Below are 25,004 nucleotides of genomic sequence, written 5' to 3' on the forward strand. Positions count from 1 at the left end.
TCTTCAGCGTCAATGTGCGAACCCTTGTCCATTGAGCAAACCTTGAAACGCATCCCGGCACAGCCACGGTCCTGGGCAGACATCTGAGGCGGTGGTTGTGGTCGCTGCTCACCCAGGGGAGATTTCTTCAAGGAACAGTTCAGAAAAGGGACCTGAACTGGTGCAGCCGTTTGGTACACGGAGGAACGCGCTGTAGATATTCTGAAAAAAACAAAATCAAATAGGAGAGCTGGTAGTGGAGCGCTTTGAAAATTGTTCAAAGGGACCCTGTCACTGTGAAACTCCTATTTATGTTTTTTCTTCCTCCTCCTTTCTTTTGTTGATAAAATCTTGGAAGTGGGAGGATTTACAAAAATGCCTGTGTTTTTAAGCTGCTTCTTCAGACACCTTTTTTCCCTTGTAAATATTGTGTAAGAGGCCGGAATGAAAAACACAGAAAACAAACATGGAAAAGTCCTCGTCAGACCCTTCCTCTAATGACTTCAGAACCTGCAAATCAGCTTTGTTGTTGGATGTGTTGTAAGTGTATCCCCACGGCTCATCAGCCCGAGGGTCCTGCCTCCAGGAGCTTCGATCCTTCTGCTGCTGGACCCATCAGGCTCTGCCTGGGAAGGATCGCTTTGGACATCTAAAATAACCCTGACATCGGAGGAAGAGGAGCATCCTCATCCTGCCCGTGCTGGAGGAGCTTTCAAACCTCCCCATGTTGGACCCCACCGGGGCATCTCCGAGGATGGCGCTGAGGACCGAGAGGGCTGCCAGCGCTTCAAGCAATAGCAGTGAGTTTTCAGAAGGTTTTCTGCCGCTGGGCTCGGCGCTTCAAGCAGTAACAGTGAGTTTTCAGAAGGTTTTCTGCCGCTGGGCTCGGCAGCATCAGCACTAGGGTGGCATGAGGGATGTACAGACCCAGCGCACGGAGCCAAGGGGAGCCGAGAAAACTGTATTTACTGAAGTTAGCACCGAAAACTCTGTGCATACTGCTTTTTTCTCCTTCAAGGTGGCTTCCTTGTTACTGGGAGGCTGTGTATGGGCTGAGCAATCTCAGGAGAAGGTTCTGTCAGAGCAGACTTAAATTTTCATGCAAATTACAAGTGACAGCAAAACTTAAGGGGTCCCTTTGCTTTTCACCCACTGCTCAGCTCATGGGAACTCTATATGTACTTTGGATTCTGGGCGATGCTCAAACAAGCTCACGCTAAAACCGTGCCAGCCCTGAGTTTGCAAGGAGCAGTTTCTTAAATCAAAGTAAGTGGTTTTTATTGGGAATTTGCATTGATTTGGCTGAAACGTTTGCAAAGGAACAGGTGAACGGGGCCAGGGCCTGGCAGAACTTTCCTCCATGGCCGTGTGGCTTGGTGCTGGCAGGTAATAAACCGAGCAGCACGGGCAGGCGGAGAGCAGGAGCGGGCGCTGAAGGGTGTAATTACAGGGAAGGATGTGGAAACCAGCACACTGGAAGGCAGAACATCTGCCCAAGGACGTGGGGTGATGGGGCTGGAGCTCAGCAGCTCCGTCTCGTGCAGAACGCTGTGTCCAGGCTGGTGCTTCTGCCGGGAAGTGGTTTTGGGTTGTGTTGCCAGGACCTTTACCTTGATTTTTCTGGCTGTGGCAAAAACCGTCAAGGCCTGGAGGACTTGAGTTCAGATGACTGGCGTGAATGTCTCTCCCTGGAAGCTATGGAAAGCAGTACTTGCAGTCCTGTTTGAACTTGTTAGTTGAGAAGTTGAAAGATTGTTTTGACCCTTTAGGATATTTAAAAAAAAAAAAACAACTTCTTTCACCTTCCTTCTCCCAGTTTTATGAGAGGGCCGAGCCAAGAGCTTTGTATTCGGCAGTAGGAGTGTAATTACAGCAAGTCCGGGCGAGCGATTCTCCCCCAGGGCTGTTTCATCGTTGGTTTTTGCTTCTCTTTTTTTTTTCCCTCCCCCTCCCATGTTATTGCTCCTTCTCCCCCGCCTCCCCACGCACGTGCGGCGCCGCCGCAGCTGCGGGACCCCCCTCCCTCCCCAGACCCCCACGGGGAACCGTCCGGTTTGGCTGGGGGACGCGGCCCTTGGGCTGAGGAAGCAGATGAAGCAGATGGGAGCTGGGAAGGAGCAGCGGCCGGCGGGGTCCCCTGCCAGCCCCCCGAGCCACCGCCGGGGCTGGACGGGGTGCAGCGCAGCCGCTGTGTCTGTGCGGGTCTGGCGGGCAGGACCCGGGCGCAGGGAGCTCTGCCCGCCCAGCAGCGGCTCCGCTCCGCCGTCCCGCACGGCTCGGGGCTCTGCGAGCTCTCGCGTGGCTCGTTTGGCTGGTTTTTAGGTTGCCTCTCGCCCCTCGGAAAGCACCGTAGCCCTGCGGAGGCTGTGCTGCCTCGGCCTCTGTCGCCTGCGTGTCCTCCGTGTCTCGGGAGCACGGGGACGGGGGGGCCCAGCATGGACACTTTTAAGATTCAGGGTGCTGGGCCGTCTCGTCTAGAATGTGCTTTTGCCAAGAACCTTTGGAGCAGGTGGTCCATGTGCTCCCTTCGAACTGGTATTCCGTGATTCTGTGATCTTGCTCTGAGCAGCTGTGGGTCTGGTTATAGAGTCATAGAATCATTTTGGTTGGAAGAGACCCTCGGGATCATTGAGTCCAACCATAACCCAACTGTAGCGCTAACCCATGTCCCTAAAAACCTCGTCTAAACACCTTTAAAACCCTTCCAGCTATGGCGACCCCACCACTGCCCTGGGCAGCCTGTTCCAATGCCCAACAGCCCTTTCCAGGAAGAAATTGTTCCTAATCTCCAATATCCTAATATCCAATTATACACAGGTGCTGGGCACTGTGAGCCCCGCTGCAATGCTGCTTGCTTATTTGGGGGTGAAAAAAGCACATCCTCTGTCTGAAGGTGTTTACTTTGGGTTTTCTTCGGGGTGGCTGCCGTTGACCCGCCTGAGTGTGTGTTCAACCCAAATGAGCGTGTGAGAAGGAGAACGGAGAGGGTCAGGTGCTTCTGCCTCTATAGAATAGCTGGAAAAGGTTCTAAACGTTCCTGGGGCTGGACCAGGGCCAGGGCTTGATTTGTTGTTGTCCAGGAAAAGCCGGTGTCTTCGTGGTCCAATACTCCCCTGTGCACATGTGCCTTTGCATCTGATCTGGGACGCTGGATATATCCTGGAATAAACTGGATGCAGCCTCGGCTTGGTTCTGTTGGAACAGCAATGATCGTCAAAGTCCCCTTAATTCTCAATTAGCCTGTCTGCCCAAGGCTTTAAAATTGGTTAGATAAACTGCATTAAAAGTTAAACATGAATTAACCTTTCCTTGCACGGGCAATCCCTCGGAGCCCCGACTGCAGCAAAGCAGCGCCGGGTGCGGCGCACAGGGTTCCCATTGGGACGGTCCCTTTTTGGGGCCAAAGCGGGTGCTTTTGGGTGCGTTCCCCGTGCAGGCCGCCCATCGCAGGAGGGCCGCTCCTCTCCCCACGGCGCAGCCCTGCGTGAGCTGACCCTTGGCACGGGGCCGCCGCGCCGGGGTATTTTTAGAGGAGATAAGAGCGATGGCAGGAGAGAGGGCTCCGTTCCAGGGAGCTCTGACTCTTTAATTATGTTTTTGGTCTAGAAAATTACATGGTTCCTAGGGCGTAAATAGAGAACGTATGGAAGGTAATTGCACCTCTGGGTGCAGAGGAGTTGGTGGCGGGCCGGGATGGGAGGGATAACCTGGCTCCTCGGGGCTGCCGGGCATTGTCCTGCTGCCCCTGAGCCCCCAGTGCACCCCCAGCCCGCAAAGGTGAGGACCAGTCCCCTGAGCCACCCATTGCCGTTAGTCCCGGTACTTTGGGGGTGTTTTCCTTCAAACCTGCGGCTGGGGGCGCCTCGTCGGGTCCTCCCTGGGCCTGGTTTAGTGGAAATGGTAGAAATCTGTCCTCACCCCAGACCGGTGTGTGCCCCAACCTGCCTTTGGGGAAGAGATAAATTTAAAACGTGTTTTCATGCTTAGCGCTGATTTCGATGTGTAATCCAGAAGCGTGGGGCACGGGGCTCTGCATCCCTCCCTGCTGCGTGCTGCCGAAAAAGATGCTCTTATTGTGCAGCAGAAAGGGCGAAAGCAGGAGCTTTTTCTTTTAAGTGCCTGTATTATATGGACAAGCCTGATTTTTGGTGAATCCTTTCCTTTTAAAGAATGTGTTACATTAAAAAAGCACCCAGAGCCCCGCGTTGGCGGTGATTTTCTGCATGGCTCCCTCTCTCTCCCCTCCTTCTGCGAAGCGTGAGCGGTTTGGACGGAGGACCCTGCAAAGCTGCACGTGCCCAGGACGGCGAAGGGCAGAACTTTGGATCCCCTGGGCGCTGCTGAGCGTGACCCGTCTTGCAGAGCTGAATATCTGCAGCAACAAGAGCAGAAACATTCTCTGGGTGCAGAAACGTGAGCGAGGGCCTGGGGGTGACCCTGTCCCTGCGTTTGTTCTGTTCTTTGCTAATAGAGTCAAGGAAATTTCTCAGGTGGGACCTCATTGTCCAAGCACCTCCCTCCCAGTCCCTGGAGTGCTGATGATTTTGGGATCTGGAGCCTGGATTCGAGGCGAGTCCAGCAAACTCTTTGTTAAGAGGAAAAATCAAAGGTCTTAATGATGGAGGAAGCTTGGCTGCTGGTGCTGGGAGATAGGAGAGGGACTCTGGAGAAAACAACTGGGCTTGGGCAAGGAAATTTGGGCTGCAGTCTCAAATCCGACCCCAGCTGCAGTTTGTGAAGCAGTTTTGCAGTTTTCCCTCCCTGTCTCCCTCCTCAGGTTTAACCCTCCACCTGGCCAAATGCTGGAGATGTGGGATTTTCACCCCCCGTCACCTTTTTCCTCGCGGCTCCCAGTATAAATACATGGAGCAAAGCCGCCAGCTCTGTTTATTGAACACAAATAGAAGATAAAATAGTGGAAAACTAATTTTTTCATGCTCATTGGTGGGAAAGATTAAAATTATGCAAATCCTCGGCAGCGAGCTTGGTGCAGAGATAAGGGGATGTTCAAGTCGGCTGGCTGCCTGCTAATTCACTCATTGAAAAAGAAATGAGCAGGAAAGCTGTGTTCAGCGTCCCCGGCCCCTCACGGCGCTGGGGTTTCTTTGCTGTGCTGGGAGGAAGCTGAACAAAAGGAAACCTTTTTTTGGAGGCGTGCAGGATCCGTGCGAGATGCTCACCCCGAAATCACGTTTGGTGAGCGCTGACGAGCTCCGGGATGCAGCACCGAGACCTCATCCAGCCTGTTTTGACCTCCAGCCAGTTTGCAGTGACCTGAAAAGCCCTGAAAGTGCCTTTTTTTTTTTTTCATTTTTTTCCCCCCGAAGTGTGACGATTCTGGGGTAAATCAGGTGAATTCTGCCATCTCGATCCCCCTGTTGGAGTCCGTGAGCAGAGCAGGGCTGAGATTTGAGTGGGAAACCACCAAAGACGAGCGATGCTGATGCTCAGGTGCTTTTGGGGGCTGCAGGAAGCAAAGTGGGGGTGAGCAGGGGGTTCACTGATGGACACAAAGGGTTGTGCCAGGCAGGGGAAGGGCAGGTTCATCGGGACCAGGCTTCACCTCGCGATCCCAGCGCTGCCATCTATGAATCGGTGCCCATTTCCCCGCTGGAGACGCCTGCTTTGTGGTGGAAAAGCGAGTCTTGAAATTCCCCATATGGGCACATTAATTAATTTTTGCAAAGCAACAGTGCCGTGGGGGTTTTCTGGGGATGAAAGGCCTGTGTGTGTGTCCGTGAAGGATCGGGGTATGTGCAGATGTGTTTGCGGTCAGGAAAAAGTGAATGCGAAGCGGCATCTGAATCTGGGTCTCTGACTCAGCCTCGTGCTTTGGCTGGAGGAAACTTAACTCCTTTAGGCCAAACTGAGCCCGTAGTGCCGGCGAGCATTAGCTGGCGATCTCTCCCCTCCTGGAGAGAGGTTTGGGTGGATAGAGGGTCTTTCCCCATCGTGCTGCACAGTTTGCCCAGCGCTGGCTCTGTTGCCATTTGGCCCATGCATTTATTTCTTGAAATCTCTCCGGATAATACCGGTGTGCGATACCCGGCACGGAGGAGACTGGTACCCCCTGCAAACCAAAACCCCGCAAAGCAGCTCAAACCACCGCCCGTGCAAAGAAGCCCATGAAACGCCGACAGCCGCTCGTCGCGCTGGAGCAGGACCCGGTGCCAGCGCGCGTTTCTGGAAGGGTTTGTCTTGACTTCCTGTCCAATCAATATTTATTCACAAATCTATTTGTTTGCCTTTGTCGCTGAAAACTCTTGCGGGTCGTTTTTTTTTTTCTTTGTCCGCGTGCGTTGTTTTGTTCCCCTTGTGTGTTTTTGGCTGTGTGTGCTGGCAAGAGGGGCTGCGCGGCTTCGCTGGCTCCGGCCGCTCCAGCTGCCTCTCCCCGCGGGGTTTTGCGGCTGTTTTGTGCCGAGGGACCGGGCCGGCAGGTCCTCCGCCCGGGCACGTCTGGCTCACCGCACACCCCTGGGCCAGAGGTGCCGATGCTGCTGCCATTGGGAGGGTTGAGCTTTGCGGACGGTGTTTTTCCATGAGCGGATCACGCAGGGCGAGGGGTGTGGGGAGGGATCAGCTGCCGCCCGAGCTGCAGCGATGCTGTCGGTGCTGGCTCTGGACCTGCGCGTTGGGTTTTCCTTCATCTCCATGGCTGTAGCCAAAGCTGTTGCTGGTTGCTGGGCAGGATGGGAGCGTTGTAGGAGTGCTGGGGATCCCCTGTGCCCACGCGAGACCCCACTTGCTGGAGGAGCTGGGATGGGTTTGTGCCGCGCCGCAGCCCCTGTGCCGGGGCAGAGCGTGTGTGGGCATTTCCCTCCAGGCCTGCGATCAGACTCAAGTTTCACCACCACCGCTAACCTTCCCGTTCATTTATTTTTCCATTTTACTGTGAGCAAAACAAATAATGGCTCGAGCTTCCCCCTCCCTGCAGCCGCTCTTGCGCTTCTGCCTCCATCCCCTGACTCATTCCCGACCGCTCGGGCCCATCCGACTGTGGTTTGTTTGCCTTCCTGCCCCTGCTCTTGCTTTCTCGCTGGTTTATTTGCGCTGTCGTAGCGCTGGACGTATGGACGGGGACCGTGGATGTAGCACCTCTCCTTTGCTTCCAGCTGGCCTGGGTCCAGCTGTTTGCAGAGCTCTTTACACCTGCTAAAAGCTGCGTCTGATGGAGACGGTGCCCGATGGCAGCACAGCCTGTGTCGCGGGTTAGGAGCTGCAGCTGGAGTCAAAAAGGGTTTTTTAGCAGCTGACCAAGGACCCGTGGTGCTCCAGAGCACCTTGGGCATGGGGAGAGCGTTACCTCCTCTTTGGGTTGTCTGCAGAGCCCCGTAGCCGGAATATTATTTATCTCCCCCCAGCCAAATTACGCGAAGCTAAATTGAGCTGTGGCAGGCAAAAGTGTGAAGCGTATTATTAGGAACAGGGAGCTCTTGTTCCACAGCTGCTGCTGCCGTTGGTAATTAATGTTTGAGGAATTGCAGATCTTCATTAGGAGAACAATTAGATTAACGAGAGAACCCGAGCTGAGGCTGTAGTGGGAAAGGGTAAGGGGGAGGCTTTAAAAACCAAATAAAATCCCCCCTGGCAGCCTGCCGTGCAGCTCCGGAGACGTGGGGATGCTCTGCGAGGTGTCCGGGAGGGGACCTGTCCCTTCTGCCCGAGCAGGGACAGACACCAGCGTGGGAACGCATGGCGATCCACGGTTCTCATGATGTTCAAGGCAGCCCAGCGCCCATCATTTGGCTGCAGCACCAGCTGATTAGCAGGGAAAGCATTGGGTGAAGGCTGCTCAGGGCTTAGTAAGGTCCTGGGCTTGCGTCGTTAAAAGCTTTAATTGGTGTCCATGTTGCTGGAAACGCTGACCCCTCCAAGGCAAGAGGGTTGTCCTCCAAGCCATGGGGTATCACCTTCGGGGTCTGGGCTTTAATACAGGCCAGTGAATGGGCCTGAAGTTGAGAAATTTTAGATGCCTTTCACAGGCCAGCAGGTTTCTCCCTTCAGTAATTGACGGGGACAGGAAAAGTTGCGTTTCCCAGTGACTCCAGATGGTGCAGCGAGAATAAAAGCATTTTCTGCAATATGGTGGCTTCTGCGCGTCCGAAGGAGGGATTTGCTGCTGGACCCGTTCCCGTTTGGCTCGGTGCTCCCAAGATGGACAAGTCATTCCCGAGAGCTGGGCGGGCAGGGGGGTCCTGGGCTCTGCAAAACTCCTGTGGCCACGCTCATCGCAAGGGAAGAAATCTACTTTTCTGAGGCAACGCTCCTCCTTGCCCTGCTGCAAATGGACGACAAAAAGCATCTTTCTCCCGGCCAGGCTTAGCCTGTTGCGTGCTGATGGTCTTCACCTGCCGAGTCAATATTATTGCATGTTTAATTCATTGCCGGCTCTCGCGGGAGCGTGCGCGTGCATATGCGCTGTTCGGCGTTATGAAAACATTGTGAATGCTCAGGCGGCCTACTCGGAAAAATCTCTTTGCCTGGTCTTTGTGATGACTGACTGGTAACAAAGCCACCTAGATGATCTCACCAGCTTGTCAGAAAAACCCTTATGGTGGTGTAAAGTAAAATATAAAATGACGTGCCTACCAGGTGGAGTCTTTTTGAATGCTGGGTAATGGGTAGGTCCTCTCGTGAGCTCCTTGCTGTAGGAGGGATATTATCAATCTCTGAATGCTTATAAATGTTTTAAGCTGCCTCTAATGCATCCCTGGTGTGGCCAGGCTGCCTAGGGGTTGCTTTATCTTGAACAATAAAATGCAGCTACCTCTGGGGTGGGATGTCTGTGAGCCCGGCAGGACCGCACTGCTACAGCTGCTCAGAGCAGAAAGAGACGAAAATCATATTTAATGCAAGTAACCCAACAGGGTGAGATCAGGCTGCCAGGCAGGATGATGTTACTCCCAATTTCTGCTTATTTAGCAGCCTCCTAATGTGTCTCGTATGGAAGATGGAAATTGCAGCAGAGCCCTGGCCGAGCTGCGGGGCTCAGCGTCCCCGGCTGGCACCGCGGGTATTGCTGCTCAGCCGTGTTTTGTGGGGCTTCATTCGTTACGGTAACTCCTGGAGGTACCTGCTGGAGCTGGGGCTCTTTGCAAGGACGTGACAAGAGCCAGGGGCTTCTCCAGACGGGCCAGAATTCAATCGGGGGAACGCGTGGATGTGGCTTTTGAGCCCTGTTGCTGACCTTGAGCAGCCTCTGCCCAGTCTGCCCAGTCTGCAGGGCTCCAGCAGCCCAAGCAGTGACCCAGCATCCTCCCAGCTTAGCCCTTAAATTCAGATGAGATCATGGCAGCGAGTGATGGATGAGGTTTATTTTTTTCTTTTTCCTCCTCCTTTCTTAATCTCCCCTGGCTGGTGGGTCTGAGACACAGGATTCCTGCCAGAGCAAGGGAAGGGATTTGCTCATCTTGTGTCTTGCAAGCTCAAAACCAAATCCTCTTTGTGGAGTTTAACCCCCTGTGTTGGCTGGCAGGGCTGGAGCGGCTGGTAAGGAAACGGTGGGGGGAGAGATACTGAAGGAAAAAAAGCAGGTTGAACTCGAGAAGGGGGACTGGGAGGGACATCCCGGTGCCCGGGAGGTGCATTGCGTGTTGGGTTGCAGCTTGTGTGATCCTGGGCTGGAAAAACACCTATGGAGGTGTTGATGTGCTGGCTGGTGGTGGGTCCTTGTGGCAGGTGGAACATCCCCGGTGCCCGTCCTCCCGAGCAGGGCTGCTGCAAAACCCGGGGAAGACAGCGCTTGCTAATGACCTTGATTAGCTGTCCTTGCTGATCGCTGATCAGCAAGATGCAAGCCGTGGTGGCAAAGCCAGCTCTACAGGATGGACCAAGAAGGGCAAACGTCTCTGTCCTTCGTCCTGCGGCTCAGGGTCCCCATCCTTGCGTGCTGGGAGATTTGCTGTGCGGAGCAGCCGAGTCACCCTCCTCTTCCCACCGCCGCTTCTGACCCTTCCAAACCGAGGCACGACCGTACCTTTTTCATGGGGTATGAGGAAACAAAACAGATTATCAGCTGCACTGTTGCCACAATGATTTTCATTTACCACCAAACAGTAATTAGGCTCTACTTGGTGTGTTTGCGTCACTACTTTTATTTCCTCCCCACCAGTCGCGAGCACGTTGCGATAACCTGGTGTCACCCATCTGCCCGGCTCCTGGGCTCGGGGTGTGGGTGCTTTCACAGGGGCATGTTGGTGATTTTAGCATTATTTTCTCAAAGAAGATCATGTTTATTCCCCTTTGCGGCTGAGGATGCTGCGAGATGAGGCTGACGGACGATTATTTACCCGGCGCTGTCGGCGTACGCGTGGCGAGCGCGGAGACGAGATGCAGTCTGCGCCCCAAGGAACTCCCAGTCTGTCAGGCAGCTAAGCCGGGGCTAATGATGAATGACTTCCTAAATAAATAAATAAAGCTCCAAGGCCTGGGGAAAAAAAAAAAAAAAGAAACACAAAGTATTACCCTGAACCACAAGGAAATGGAGTTGTCGATGCTGTCAGGCGCTCGGCGGAGATCTGCGCCGTTTTGTTGGTAAATGCTGGAGGATGGTGCGTGTTTGCGTGTGAGTGAGGGGAAGGGGATGGGGCAGAGGGGAATGTGCTCCTGGGTCCAGTTCTTCACACCTTTGTGAATCCTGGAGGAGCTCCTTCCCTGCATGCGCAGAGGCAGAGGAGAAGCCACATCTTCGGCCCGGCTCTTGGGTTTCAGATTTCTCCAGCATCGCGTCCATCTCTGGCAATGCCACGGTGCTGCCACCGGCACAGGTTTTTTACTTTGTCTTCACTGCGGCAGGGATGGTCCTTCGGGGTCCTCCCTGGGCTGCATCTGCAGCATCCAAGCGTGGATGGGCTTGGGCTTAACAGGGGTGCAGCCCGGCCAGGTGGGCTGTGCTTCCTCCTCCTCCTCCTCCTCCTCGCTGCCGTTGCCGCTGGCCGTGGCGATGTCCCCTCTGTCCCCGTCCATGCCGCACCTGCCGAACGCGGCCCATTGTAGCAGATCCATTCCCGCTTGTCAGAGCTGTCACTGCGGGGGACGTGCTGGGGGGAAATTAATTTCTCCTGACGATGGAGCCCGACTCGGAGCTCTCCTGTCTCATCTCTCCTGCAGTGACCACGGCTTAACCCTCGCCGTGCCGTCATCCCCCAGGCAGGGAATGACAGCTCTTGCAACACCTGCACCGCTGCACCCCAAAAATGCCACTTGCACCCACTGCTTGGGGACACTTTGCACGTGTGGGAGGACCAGAAATGCTGCAGGAAGGAAGAAAAAGAGCGTTTGTGGGTGCGTGTGTGTGCGTGCAAAGGCAGGGACAGGCAGCAGGACTTCATGCTCGGAGCTCTGTCATCGTGTGCAGTTTCTGCTGGTTTCCCACTCTGTAAAAAGGGATAATACTGTCATATTAAAGCACTTGAAGATCCGGGGATGAAAAGCAGCGTATAGGACCGTGACAGTCCTGATCAAAGCTCTTTTTTTTTCTCCATCTGTGTTTGTTTCCCCATGGAAGATAATACTCTGCCTCTTTCTTGTAAATATTGTTTTTAAGATCTAAGTAACTCCCTGATAGATAAACAGTCGTGCTTGGCTCTGAAGGCTCTCTAATTGTGTTTGCCAAGACCACGGACTGCGTTTTGAAGTGGGCTGGGGAGTTGTGTTCAAGTGTGGAGGATGAACTGCGTCCGGCAGCTTCGCAGGGGCAGGAACTGATTTGGAAATACTGGGACACCTCATTTTTGGGCAGGATCACGCGTCTTTTGAGATCGATCCTTTCTGCACAGCCCTTGGAGCTGGGCCCGTAAAGCCAGCAGTTAACCTTGTGGGGAGCTTTGCTGGTGGATGGGGTTGTGTGTGTTTTATTCAGGTGTATCGGGGCGCTGGGGGGCAGGTGGGTCCCATGGGAGCCCCGTGTGCCCCACACAGACCGGTCCTGTGAGCAGCAACAGGTTCCACATCTCCGGGGCAGCTCGGCTGACGTGAAGTGATCGCGAGGGCAAAGTCCTGGGTCTTGCTGGGAATTTTACCGGTTTGCTTTTGTGGCTGGCGGGTTGCTGTTGTTTTTTCTCTGCCCTGAGCTGCCCCTGTGAGCGGCAGTGATGATGCTGTTGTGTGCGGGTCCGGCTCTGGGTCAGCGTCCTCGGGGCTCTGCTCCTGTCCAACCAAGGTTTGAGCTTGAGCGGCAGTTTTTCCAGCAGAGGCATTGGCAGCATCTCTCTTTCTGCTCCAACGCTGGCTTTCAAGTGCCTGATAGGGAGCTACGATGCCCGAGGTCTCTCCCCCACTATTAAGTAGGGTTTAGCTGGTCAGTGGATGGGGAAATGAGTGAAGAAACACATGCTTTGGAGTTCACGTCTTCATGCTTTGTTTCTCCAGGAAAAAAAAGCAACCTGAATGTGGAGACATGGGCTTCCAGGTACATGTTGGCACCTCCTGCCTCCTCAAACCCCACGGGGAAGGTCCCACGTTGCCGGAGCCGCCAGCCCTGGTGGGGCTGGTTTGCCGAGGGCAGAGAGTGGGGTAGGAGCGAGATGGAAATGTGGGGTGGCCAATTGAAATTTCATCTCTCCCTCCCCAGGAGAGGTGACAAATGAGCTGGTGGTTGTGCTAAAAGCTTTTCTTTCTTTCTTTAAAGAGGTTGCTGGGAGGAAATGAAGTGACCCACTGACCTCTGTTAATACGCAGCACAACTGAGGCAGCGCTGCTGGAAGGAAGAGACCTCGGCGCAGCCCTCTGCCTGCAAGGTGTTTGCTCCGATTGATATGTCTAATGGGAGTAATTCTCCTGCAGCAGCTACTGAAAATGAAGATGTTTAATCATCCGCTAGATCTGTGTGGAACTTTTTTTGCAGAGAATTTCTTTAAAATCGCCCTTCTCCTTTTTGCATGCGGGTGAAACAGAAGAGAAGCTCAAATGGGGTTTTTTTATGATTTTTTTTTTTTTCAAGTTGTTATATTCTAATGAATCTGGAATGAAGGCATGATCCCTCCATCCTGGATTTTTTTTAAATGCAGAGCAAACATTTCAATCCCTGGCTCCATGAGGGCTAAGGAAAAGTAGCATATAGCAAAATACCTGCATAGCTCTGGCCCATCCAGTGTCTGTAACTGCACAGACGCCTGTTTTTAGCAGCATTTCCCACATCTCTCTCTTTAAGCAGCAGGGACCAAGGCAGCCAGACTGGTCTGTAGATAAAGCCCCCTCCTCCTGTGTCCCTGGGGATAACCAAAGTAGCTTAAGGGCGTTAGATGTCCAGCAGCCTCAGAAACGGGAGTTGCTGGGAGGAAAATCTTCAAAAGCATCTTAGCGGCTTAGGTTAAGTCTCTTTGACTCTCAATGGAACTTAAGCTCTTAAGAAATGTAGGTGCTTCTGAGCATTTTCACCCTTTGTGCCTGGCACCCTTGGGTCCCTGCAGAGCCCGAACTCAATGGCTGGAGGGGCCACAGCGGGAGGCTGCATTTTGCCAGTGCTTTTCGGTTTTATTATTATTGATAATACTCTTCAAGGTCCTGCGCTCAGCGCTTACAAGACGCGCACGTGTACGTACTTAGAGCTAGAGATCAGGCAGTGCACAAGAATGAATGCTTTACAGGAGCTCTCTTACTGTAAGAATTAATCTTATTCCTGAAATGTGACCGTATCTAGCACAAATCTGACCCCTCTGGGGGCCGTGGCTTCACTTAATTGCATTCTTTGTAAGGATTGAGGTCTATTAGGTGGTTTGCTTGTGTTGCAGGAGGTCCTGTGCCAGAGAATTGAGTGGGGTTTGCAGGTCTGGGGAGCACGTTGGGTTTGCTGTGTGGCGGCAGGAGCTGGGCTGGTGCTGAGCAGGCGGGAGCGATGCAAACCTGCTTCCGAGAGCACCGGGAAGGTAAGATGTGCAAAGGATGGGTGATAAAACCCTTGGGATTTGGGCATCAAAGCAGTTCCCGCTTGAGTTCAGGAGAGCAGGAGAGCCTCGTGTGGTGGCTGGGGTTCCAAATGGTGCATGTTCTGCGCCGTAGGCAGGAATGGTGTGGTGGATGGGTCTGATTCCGCTCTCCCCGCTGTCACGGTGCGACCAGGAGAGCAGAGCAGAACCTGTCGCCGCCTCTCCTGGTGCCCGCGGGGGAACCAGGTGGGTGCACGTCTTGCTGTCCTGACAGTCCCGTGGCCGGGGCAGCCGGGCGGTGACGCACCTGTGCTGAAGGATGAGTCGCTGGATTGAAGTTGACGTGTCCTAATATCTCTGCCAGCACTTTCTGTCTCCGTCAAGGGCTCGGGAAGCACATTAGCACCGGTGCGGAAGCGTCACCCTCTGGCATCTCCGGCTCTAATCTTGGAGCTGTTGCTGTCTCCCCTTTACCAGACCTTCTCTTTCGGAGCCCATTATATGGCGTGAAAAGCCATGGTAGATGTGGGACAAGACCTTCTCTATCGGAGCCCATTATGTGGCTTGAAAAGCCGTGCTGGATGTGGGAGAGCAGGGCTGCCGGGGGACAGAACATTCCCTAGCATGCCCGCGTTCAGCTCCATCCTCGGGGACTCCGCACGGGGCTCTGAGCTGCGGGAGGGCAATGGTGCCGCGTTCAGAGGGCAGATGAGGCTCAAGGAGGTGTTTGGTGGCATTTACTGGGACTGCGGGAGGGGATATTGCTCTGATAAAGAAAAACAAAGAGATTCTGAAATGCTGGCTGAGCCAGCCCTGTTTGTGTTGGGGGTTTTTCCGGGTTTGTTTTGTTTTAATATTGAGAACTGCGATGGTTGGGAGGATGCTTGCTCTGCAACTCCAGCCTTGCTGCTGGGACTGGGAGCTGCGGCACTGAAGCGGGAGAAGGGGGAGCCAGTAAACAGCAACTCGCTGCCATTTGTTGTGCTGGCACCGATACCACATCCCCAGTTTAATTAACAGTTACAATCGGAGCTATTCATAACGTTCCTGCTCTCCGCTCGCCTCTGACAACAACAAAAGAAACCCTAACGTGTCGTTGTGCGCCCTGGAACCCGGCGAACCCCGCATTGAGTCTGGCTGGAGCCTCTGTGTGTTTCTGAGTGTGTCTAGAACAAACATTTGAAGAGATTCCCAGCGGTCCAATCCAGATCTTTCCTCTTTTGTGACAGTATTGGTATTTATGCTCGGTTTTCACAAGGCAACGCTGAAGTGCGGTGGATCTAGACTCGCACAGAGCACACAGCAGAGGCTTTGTAATCCTCAGAGTGCCAGTCCAAAGCTGCTCTCTGAAAAGTTGCTCTTTAGGGCCGAGTACATATGGGGACTTCTTGTTTATCCTGGCTTTTCTTTTAATTCTGTACAGTTCGGCCTTGGAGAGTTAATGGGACAGAAAAAGATTAAAATGCCCCTTCACACTGCCTGTCCCGATGGTCTCGTACCCTGATGTGTATCAGAAAAGCTTAAGCAACCTCACTATCCCCTTAGTCCTTTTAAAGCCTTTGATCAGTGCACAATATCTCCTACCTGGCTTTTCTCCAAAAGGTGATAAACCCCGGTTTTGATTTTTAATTGGGGTAACTGATAGCAGGAAGGAATCTGTACAGATCTGAGCATCCTTCACACAACTCTGGCCCATTATTCTGGTGCTCAGAGTCTGTCTGATGCAGGAACCGTAGTTGCCGACCCTGCGAGGCGGCTGTGGCTGCAGCTTTCGGCGTCTCTCTCCTCTATTTTTGGCCCTTCTGGGGCAAAGCTCATATCTGAGTGAAGAAGAAAGCGTTTCCTAGTATTGACACATCAGACTGGGGTAGTTGCTAAGAATACAGCTCCCTTAATGCCACTCCAGCTTTGCAGAGGGATCAGGGTAAAGCTGTGAGCAGGCAGCTCCCTTCGGAGCCGGGAGTTGTCTCCGTGGGAATGTGCGGCAGGTTGGGTTTGCTCTCTGTGCCTTGTGATCCCTCAGCATCACCCGTGACCCCCCCTGCTCCAACCCTTCTCTCTTCCAGTTTGGTGTTGGCTCAGTAACGCGGTTCCTCCGTGTGTTGCAGGTGGGGAAACTGAGGCACCGAGTGGGGTGGGGACTCTCAGACATGCAAAATAGCCGCTGTAATCCCAGCCCTGGTGAGAAGCCTGGGAGGCTTGCCAGCGCGTTTGCCTTGTGAGAGGGGCTGTGGGACACCCAGGGGGATCGGTTTTACTTCCTTCCTGGGTTTTTCATGTGTGAGGTTTGAGTTTTTCTTCCCCTGCCCGGCACTTCTGTGGAAAAATCGCCCTTTAAGAGGGTCCCTGGGCCCTGTCGGGTCAGATCCCTTCACACCTCATTGCTCGTGTGCTGCTCGCCCTGCGCTGCCGTCCTCCCGTCCTGGGGAGGGGAGAGAAACCGACAGGTGTTAAACTTTAAACGCGGGCTCTGTGCAGTTGGTGCCTCCTGATGACGCTTCTCTCCCTTGCGCCGTTCTCTCCCCTCGTGTGAGTGCGTGCAGGGAAATTTGCCATGACCTGCCGTGCTCCGTGCTCGGCGATGGAGCTGGCCGAGCCCCTTGTTGCATTCACCGCGCTGTGCCGTGCTCGGCGATGGAGCTGGCCAAGCCCCTCATTGCATTCACCGTGCCATGCCACACTTGGCGATGGAGCCGGCCGAGGCCCTCATGGTGTTTGCCGTGCCATGCTTGGTGATGGAGCTGTCTGAGCCCCTCGTTGCATTCACCGTGCCATGCCGCACTTGGCGATGGAGCCGGCCAAGCCCCTTGTGGTGTTTGCCGTGCCGTGCTCAGCGATGGAGCCAGCTGAGCCCCTCATAGCATCATGATGAAGGGCTGCCCGGCCTCTCCATCAGGACCACGAGCAGCTGCCGCTTTCCCAGGCTCCGTTCAGCTTCTCCGTCCCTCCTTCATCCCTCTGATCGCCCTCCCCTTTGTGCATCCGCAGGTGCTGACGACGCTGGGGAGCTGCGGTGAGTTCTGTTGACCCGGAGCCTTCCCGGCTGGGGCCGAAGGCCATCGCAGAGGATGAGGATCCTTCCCAGCCTGGGGATGTCTTCGCTGGTCTCTCTCGTGAACCTCCTCTCCATGCTGCTCATAGGCTGTGTGGCTGAAAGTAAGTGACTCTGCTGTCCCCTGCCGCTTCTTTTCACCACACGTGGGGAAGGACAGCAGGGGCAGGATTGAGGGTTTAGAGCCTGCAAGTGTATCCCCACCTTTTTAGCGTTAACAAAGTGCTCTGTACCTGATGATGTCCCAATTTTCCAGCATCTTTAGCTTTCCACCAGTGCCTTCCTGGTGTTCCCAGTCCCACCTCAGAGGGACGTTACTGGTCCTGGCAGCCTGCTTTGAATCTCAGGTTGTCCCTAAAACTGCCAAAGAGCTGGAGAGACAGGGGGGAACTGCCTGACAGCTCTTATTGGAATCTTCCTCCCCTCTCCCAACCCCACCTGCACCCAGCCCACCTGCACTGTCTCCTCCTGCTCTTGCCATTCAGGTGTCTGTCAGGCACTGGTGACCGTTGTCATGTTACACGCTAGGGCTGGATTCAGAACAACATCCAAAGAAAAAGTATTATGTTTCTCCTTCCCCTGAGTGAACCACTTCCAGTTTAACACAGTTTTTATCTTTGCTGCCTTTCAATTCTTGCTTTAAAAAATGAAAAGGGGCAGGAAAAAAAAAAAAAAAAGTGAAAATCTTCAGCGACATGAATGTAATGTTCCTTCAACATGAAGGCTGATCACTCGGGATCAGCGGAAAATAGACTTTTCCAAGCTGATTGAATTATGACTTTTTTTTCCTCCCCAGCAAAGCTGCTTGAAGCTGGTGAGAGGGCTGCTCTGGTCAGCACAGCCCTTGAACAGCTTTTAACGTAATCGCTTCGTTATCAGGGTTTATTAAGATGACGCGGTCACTGGGGATTGAATGGATCCTCGACCTTTTGTTGCTGGGAGATTTTTTTTGAACGTTGCATTCTCTCTTCTCCGCAGTAGGCGAGTGTACTTGGTGCTGGGGGCTTCTCAAAGTCATGGCTGTGTGACTTGAGTTTTGCTGTGGTTTTGGTTTTCCCTGGAAGAAACAAACACCTTGTCTGTCCCTGTCTTCTATGGGGTGGGATTTGCTCAGAGATTCCAGCCGAGCTGGGAGATCCCACGAGCTGTCTCGCTGCTACGAAGCACTTCTGGTGAAATGTGTCCTCGGGAAGGGCTGGTGCTGGTCACTCTCAGAAGGCAGCAGTTGTGCGGCCCAAGCTGCAACCTGGCCCTGCTCCGCACACACCTTGCTGCCAGCAGCCAAGTTTCTCTCTCCTGTAGTTCTGCAGTGTCCTTGGATCCTGAACTGTGAGGTTTTGTGCTTGTTTTCCTTCCTCTTGCAGCTCATAGATGCGCATATGGGAGCTCTGCAGGTTGCAGGGCTTGGTGTCTGACGTGGGGTTGCTCATCCCTGCCCGATCACAGAATCCCAGGATGTCAGGGGTTGGAAGGGACCTCGAAAGCTCATCCAGTCCAATCCCCCTGCCGGAGCAGGAACACCCAGATGAGGTTACACAGAAGGTGTCCAGGCGGGTTGGAATGTCTGCAGAGAAGGAGACTCCACAACCTCCCTGGGCAGCCTGGGCCAGTGTGTGCGTTCACTGATGTGCAGGTGAAGTTGCTCCAGGCATCGTCTCTTCTCCTAACCTGTCAGCACCTCTTGCCCTTGGGGGATGCTCCCCCACGTTTGCCAGTTGTTTGAATTGCTCCGCGGCTGTTGCTCTCTGCCTGGCGATGGTGAGTTGATCCACTCCTGATTTCGGAGGAGCTGCTGAATTCTGCCCGCAGAGGCCAGGCCGGTCAGCAGCACCCGTGCCACTCTGCGGTGCCGCCCGCTGCGGCGTGCCAACAGCAAACAGCTTTGTCTGTCACAACCACGGAGACCGCGGGAGGAGCTGTCACTCTGTTCTGACAGCGTCCTCTCCCATCAGATGGCCCTGGGCTCTGTCACGCTGCCTCTCGCGTAATCCCTTGGCCAGCATCCATTCGGCTGGCGCTTGCCACGACGCCAACCCGATTTCCTGCCCTAGTTCACCCGAGGGGTTTCCGAGGACTCGCAGCCCCTGGGGCGAGCGATGCTGGGCAGTGCCGGGCTGGTGTCCCCGCAGTGCGGGTAGGAAACCCTGGGATGCTGGCTCTGGAGTGGTCACTATCTTCCCGGCTCCCCTCGCAGCCAAGCGTGGGGCCGGACGCTGGACTTGCCGCCTCTTCCAGCGCAGCACTGGAGGAGCTGCGGCCTCTGCAATCAAACGACCATTAAAATACTTCCCTTGTTTCCTAGGCTAATTGATCTCAGTCAGTGATTTAAATCTTTCTATGGCAGGAACATTCTATTTAAAGGAAACTGCTATTTAAATTAAAAAAACCAAAGCACCACACTGCTTTTTGCCTGCTGTTCTTCCTTGTGAAGCTGAAGAGGATAATAATTGAAAGGTACAAAGCAGACGTGTTTCTTCACTTTTTCTTCAGTTGCATTCGAACACTTTCTTTGTTTCTTCTGTATGGCCAAGGGCAGCCGTACACCTGGAAAATGCTAACTCCAGGATTATTTTCAGTGGCCTCTCATGAAGTGGAACGTATTATCATTTTGTTAAGGATTCAGGTGGTCGTACGAGTAACTTTAATTGGCGTTACTGCGGCGAGTTAGGGGAGACCCTCCCCAGAGCTGTGCCCTGATGTGCTGCACAGCCAGAGCTGATAAAAGTCCAGACAGCACCGACAGGCACTTGAGCTCTGGGGAGGGGAACAGTTCCCCAAATCGCTGACATACCCGGGCACAGAACCAAGCCATGTGTTTTGTGGTCGTGCACCCAGCCCGAGTCATAAAGCCCCAGCAGCGAGCACCTCGAAATATCCCGTTTTGTGCACACCCCAGGTCGGTCTCATCTCTCCGGCTGTTCTGCCTTTGCTGTTCAGGTCTGACGGGGCTCGGGGCAGCGGTCAGGTCCTCCTGCCTTCCTGTACCACCGAAGGAACAATGTGCCCTCTTTAAGCGCTCCTCAGTTGCAGATAAAAAAAACACTTACTGTATAGAAATGCAGTAATTTTTATAACTGAAACCAGCATGCTCGCTATTTTCAAGTGGATTTTTTCCCATTGATTAAACCTGTGCGTTTTACAATAGTGCTTTGCTAATTGGTACTTTGCATACGCAGAAGGCTGGTGTGTAGCTCTCTCCGCCCCAGCAAAGATTTAATAGCAGATGCAGTAGCGACATTACTTATTACTCAGGTTTCCTTCCTTTTATAAATCACGTTATAGAACACTTACTAGCACACTCTGAAGTATTACCATAAATAATTAAATCTAAATCGCAATTGACAAAATAAAAGAATAAAGCCCCTTTTATGAGGCATTACCCTGGCTTTCTTCCCTTTTAATTGCCCTTGCTCCATCGTTAATTTGCAGAGCACAGCAATTCATGGCAGGGTCCCTGGTGCTCCGGGAGCTGCAGCGTGTCCGTGGGGCTGGCGGCAGATGGCAGCGAGGGCTGGAGCACGCGTGCGGAGGATGGAAAACGCTCTGCTGGGCTGGGAGAGGAGCTCGTGTGGATCCCTGAAAAAAGAGACGCGTGGAATGTGTGCGCTCCATGCCGGAGCGCGGGAGCTGGTGCTGGCTGCACGGCTCGGCTCACTGAGATCCAGGTCACAGCGACTTAGAGACATGTGTGACGCCTCTGGTGGTCCTCGCCGTGTTCTCATCCCCGGAGAATTACCCTCTGTGGTAGAGCTCACGGCGTTTAGCTCGGGAGGGCCCAGCTTTGATCTGCGCTTCGCCAGGACAGCAGTTGTCAGATAAGATGGCAGTAAAAATCAAGGAGGCTCCATCTTAGGACCTGATAGACACGTGAAGGCGACATCAGTGGGAAGCGAATCTTTCTCTTCTGTGGAGAAAGCCGCTCCGTTTAGAAGTGTTTGAGACTGATGGGTGACAATGCAGGAGCGCTGTGCTGAGGGAAGGAAGGTATTGAAATGTGGGGCTGGGTCGCCCCGCAGCAGTTTGGGTCCGTGACCGCATCCCTGCCGGGGATGCTGCAGAAAAGCTTTAACCCGTGGTGGGTGCGGGCTGGAGGGGCAGCAGAAATGCAGGTGGGGACACACAGGAGGTTGTGTAGTCGGCTGGTAGGTGGTGGAGTTTCTACATGGTGTTGCACATTGTTGCTTCAGTGAGTAGAGCCCAACGGTGCGTCAGAGGCAGCGTCTGAGTTGTGTCCCCCAGCAGGCAGGTCCCTCTTGCTGCTGCTGTCCCGTGGCCCAGTTGCTGTTGTAGGCACAGACACCCCCTGCTCTCTGTGTTCCCGAATTGCCTTTTCCTTCCCCACCTGCTCTGCTGCCATCCAGCCCGCGGTTACTGAGGGTTCTGGACTCATGTGTTGTTCCACTCAAGGACATCGAATTAAGCTTCTGTGTCACCTCGTTTAAGTGCCTGATTAAATTAAACCTTGCCTGCCTGGATCCAGTGATGTATCTCTTTTTTTTATTTATTATTATTTTCTTTTTTTTTCTTTTTAGAGAACTCAAATTGGAAAGTTTGTGCCTTCTTGTAGGACCAGGAGAGGAAATAAATCATCTTCTGAAAGAGCTTCCTTGGGGGCAGGACGGGCTGTCACCGCCGGGTCGCAGCTGCGCCCCACGCTGCGGATGCTCATCAGATTAATCTGTGCTGAGGAGCACCTGGGGACGGCAGAGCCGCGGGTGTTTGGGACCAGTCATGGGTGTCTCCTGGTAAAGGATCTTTTCCCAACCAGAGGGTCTTGCTGCTCAGCTTCATTAGACGGCTAAGTTAGGGAAAAAGAACATCTGTTGTTTGTGTAAACAAGTGGCTTGTGTGAAAATGTCATCTACGTAGTATTTGTGGTGGAGAAAAAGTGTGTCTTCACCATACCTGGATGCCAAAACTAGGGCTTTTACTCTGTGTCAGGGTTTCCCAGGAAGCCAATACTTATTTCTTTGTGACTTTCCCCCCAGACGGTTCCTGCACACGCTGCCAGGAGGGACAGAATCTTCCTGGTATCTCACCAGGACCCTGGACCACAGCAGCTTTTCATCTGCCTGCCAAGGTCTGTGTGGTTGTGGCTTTTCAAGACCAACTAGATACGAACCTCCTGGGTCACTAAAGGGAATCTGCGAGGGTTTTCTCACCCTTTCTGCGGCCTGGCAAGCCCAGTGTTATTCTTAGAAGGCAAAGCAGAGGGGTTTTCAAGGACACCCGACCAGAGGAATGTCGTTCTTCAGTGTGCGTGGGATGGAATCTGGGCTCGAGCTGGCCCGTGAGACACGGTCTCTAAAGAACAGTTGTATTTACTCTGTGCTACTCTTCCCCTCCAGTCAAGGATGTTCTCTTGGAACATAATTGGTCCCAGTTCCCACCTTAGAAAGCTGTGATGTTCCCCGCACTGCAGCTGCCTTTAATTTTTTGGAGATTTTTTTAAAGTTCATGCAAACAGTCACGTTTTGTGCCATCTGCTGCGTGTGGCGGAACAAACCATGGGATGGGGCTGGCACAGGAGTCAGGAGCGTCCTCACCCCGCGACTGCACCTTCTCAGCCCTCCTCCTGCTTCTCTAGATTGGCTTTTTTGAGCGAGGGCTTCTCCTGCCATGTTGTTGTCCAGTGTAATTAGTCTCGGTCTTGGTTTGGGGTTCTCAGACTGCAAACGCTAAATAGTCGCGTTAGGGTTTGGCAGAGGAGCCCCCTGTTCCGTCCAAGGGCACAGCAGATACCAGCATGACGGCGAAGAGATCACAGCTGACCCAGACCTGAAGGTTGCCAGGAGAGAGCATTATAAATATAGTTTGGACACCTACTGCTAAGATTTTGAAAGGGGTTATTGCAGTGAATGATTTGAACTGTTGACATGGAGTGTGGATTAACCTGTTTTCACAGTATCGTCGTGTAGAGAATTTTTAGTATGTCTCATCTCGCGCGTTGCAGACGTGAAACGTTGCGGTTTCATACGGGGTCGGGTAAAACCAGCGCTGCTCATTTCATCTGTAATGCACAGAGTCGTTTCTGTTTCCTTTTGAGGCCAAGAGGAAAAGCAAAGCTTTAAAAAGGAAAAAAATAAATAGAAGGAGCTGCGACTGGTTTAGCATTCTACAAAGTTTCTCTGAGTCCTCCAAACCTTTAATTGACTCAGGAGCATAAAATTGAGAAGGGGAGAGAGTGAGAGAGCGTGCGGAGTGGCGCGAGCGATTTGAATAATTTATTGTCCTTTGAAGTTGCAAGAGAAATATCAGCTGCCTTGGGGAGTAATTTCTCCCCATTCTGAAAGGGTTTCTCCTTATTTTAAACTCATTCAGAGGATGATAGTTTTGCATTTTCTGCATAATTAATGAGCATAACTCCCCCCACCACTCTCACACAACCTCTGAAGTGTGGTGATGAAACTTGGTGGTTTTTTTAATTAATGAAGTCAAATTAATTTGGCTATGTCCTCTTCCTCCCTCACCTCCGTTAGAATTCATGGATTTATTCATAAATTAGTCTGAGGTGCCAACACTTACAAGTCTTTAGCCCGGCCTTTGATTTGTTTGAATGAATTTCTCAGAGGTGGTGTTGGTTTTTTTCTGTCCAGCTCTTAAAGATCACCTGGAGACTGGATCTCGTGTGATCGTCAGTGAGCCAGGAAGATCCTCCAGCTCTCGCTTTCCTTTGTCTGGATGGGTGGGTAGGGTCTGCTTGGTTTTGAGGGCTTTCTGTGTGGGTTTTTTTTCTCTGTGATTGCTCTGATACTCCCCTTTCCCTCCAAGATCTGCTAATTGTGGTTAATTCCAGTAGCTGCCACTTGAGGGACCGCACTCACCTGGGAGGAGGAGGCTCTTCTGCCCAGAAGAAGCCATCCCTTGCATCTCCTGGAAGGTCTCAGACACCAAGAGAAGCCTGTCCTACTAAAAAAATAAATAAAGAAGCTCATCTTCCTCAATCACTGCCTTTGACAGAAGAATTGAAGGCGTCCTTGCTGCCGCTTTTCCATGTTTCCATCTCTCACGTGCTGCACTGTATTTCAGGCTCATTGAATCTCTCGTTATCCCAAAGCTGAGTTTTTAGCTTCCCATTGCTGTGAGTTCCCAGCACCGTTCCTGGACTCTCTGTTTGTTCTTCTTTTGTGTTGATGTGCCCACTAGAAATCTGAATGGTGAGTATTGTGGTTCAAAGACAGCAATTGCAATGACTCGTGTGGAAGGAGTCAGGGTTCGTGATTAAGGGCTGTGTTCTTTGTTAGTCATGGCTTTATTAGGGTTTGGGTTCTTGTTTTCAGGATCTCCCATGCTGAGCTCCCTTGACATCCTGATGACTGGTACAAACCCACTGTATACTCTGAAAACCCAGGGAAAGGTGTTTCAAGCTTGAATACACAGAATCTCCTTTTGTTCCATGGAAAATATGGACTGAAGTCTTTTACCAGAGGTTGAATAGGAATAGTATAACATGCTATTGAAAATACCCCAAATTCTGTGCTCCACAAATGGCACCTTCCACTTTCCTTGTGGACCAGACTTTGTCTCTTCCCTGGAAAGAAGAAGCAGACAGCAGCTAGTAAGTGGAAGTAATATAGCTTTTATTTACAGGAGTAAAATAGCAGAGTTTTAACAGATGATATTTTATTTATCTGATGTGCCTTTCGTCCCCAAATGATCCCTACACGCATGTATTAGCCAGCAAATCTGGATGGGGCTCATTCCTGTGGTAGCGCTGCAGCCCCTCTGAGCTGGCGAGGCAGAGGACCCAGCTCTGGGTTTACATTTTCCAAAGGTCTTTGTCATATCACTAAACCGAGGATCAGAACGGATCTCCCCGATCGCATCCTTGGGGCTTCTAGCCCTGCGCTTTCTCTGAACGACCATGAGATGCAGAAGCTTGTAGCGGTTTGTTTTCCCCATCGCTGCTGACTCTGCTGTCACTTTTCGGTGGCGCAGGACCTCTGCTAGGCTATATTAAGATGGCAGGGCCCCCCGGGACTTGGAATCCTTGCTCGTTAAGCTTTTTCTTCTTTCAGGCTTGTCCCATAGGAGGTGGTTTTTCATGTTCTGGTATCCCCCATGGACTCTGATTCTTCCATGACTCAAACAGCGCAGCAGAAGTTGAG

General features: G+C 52.8%; 1 protein-coding gene across 12 annotated transcripts in view; it reads left to right on the forward strand.

Moving 5' to 3' along the window:
- PTPRS (protein tyrosine phosphatase receptor type S) overlaps positions 1-25,004 on the forward strand; it is a 148,143-nt gene that overhangs the window by 38,168 nt on the left and 84,971 nt on the right. For all 12 annotated transcript variants that reach the window (XM_065652381.1, XM_065652386.1, XM_065652389.1 and 9 more), the window contains exon 2: positions 16,833-17,000. In XM_065652381.1, the coding sequence (XP_065508453.1) occupies positions 16,913-17,000 (88 nt within the window). In that variant the 5' untranslated portion in view covers positions 16,833-16,912. The remainder of the gene's footprint in view (positions 1-16,832; positions 17,001-25,004) is intronic.

This window comes from Caloenas nicobarica, chromosome 27 (assembly GCF_036013445.1).
Source record: "Caloenas nicobarica isolate bCalNic1 chromosome 27, bCalNic1.hap1, whole genome shotgun sequence".
In the NCBI taxonomy this organism is placed as follows: domain Eukaryota; kingdom Metazoa; phylum Chordata; class Aves; order Columbiformes; family Columbidae; genus Caloenas; species Caloenas nicobarica.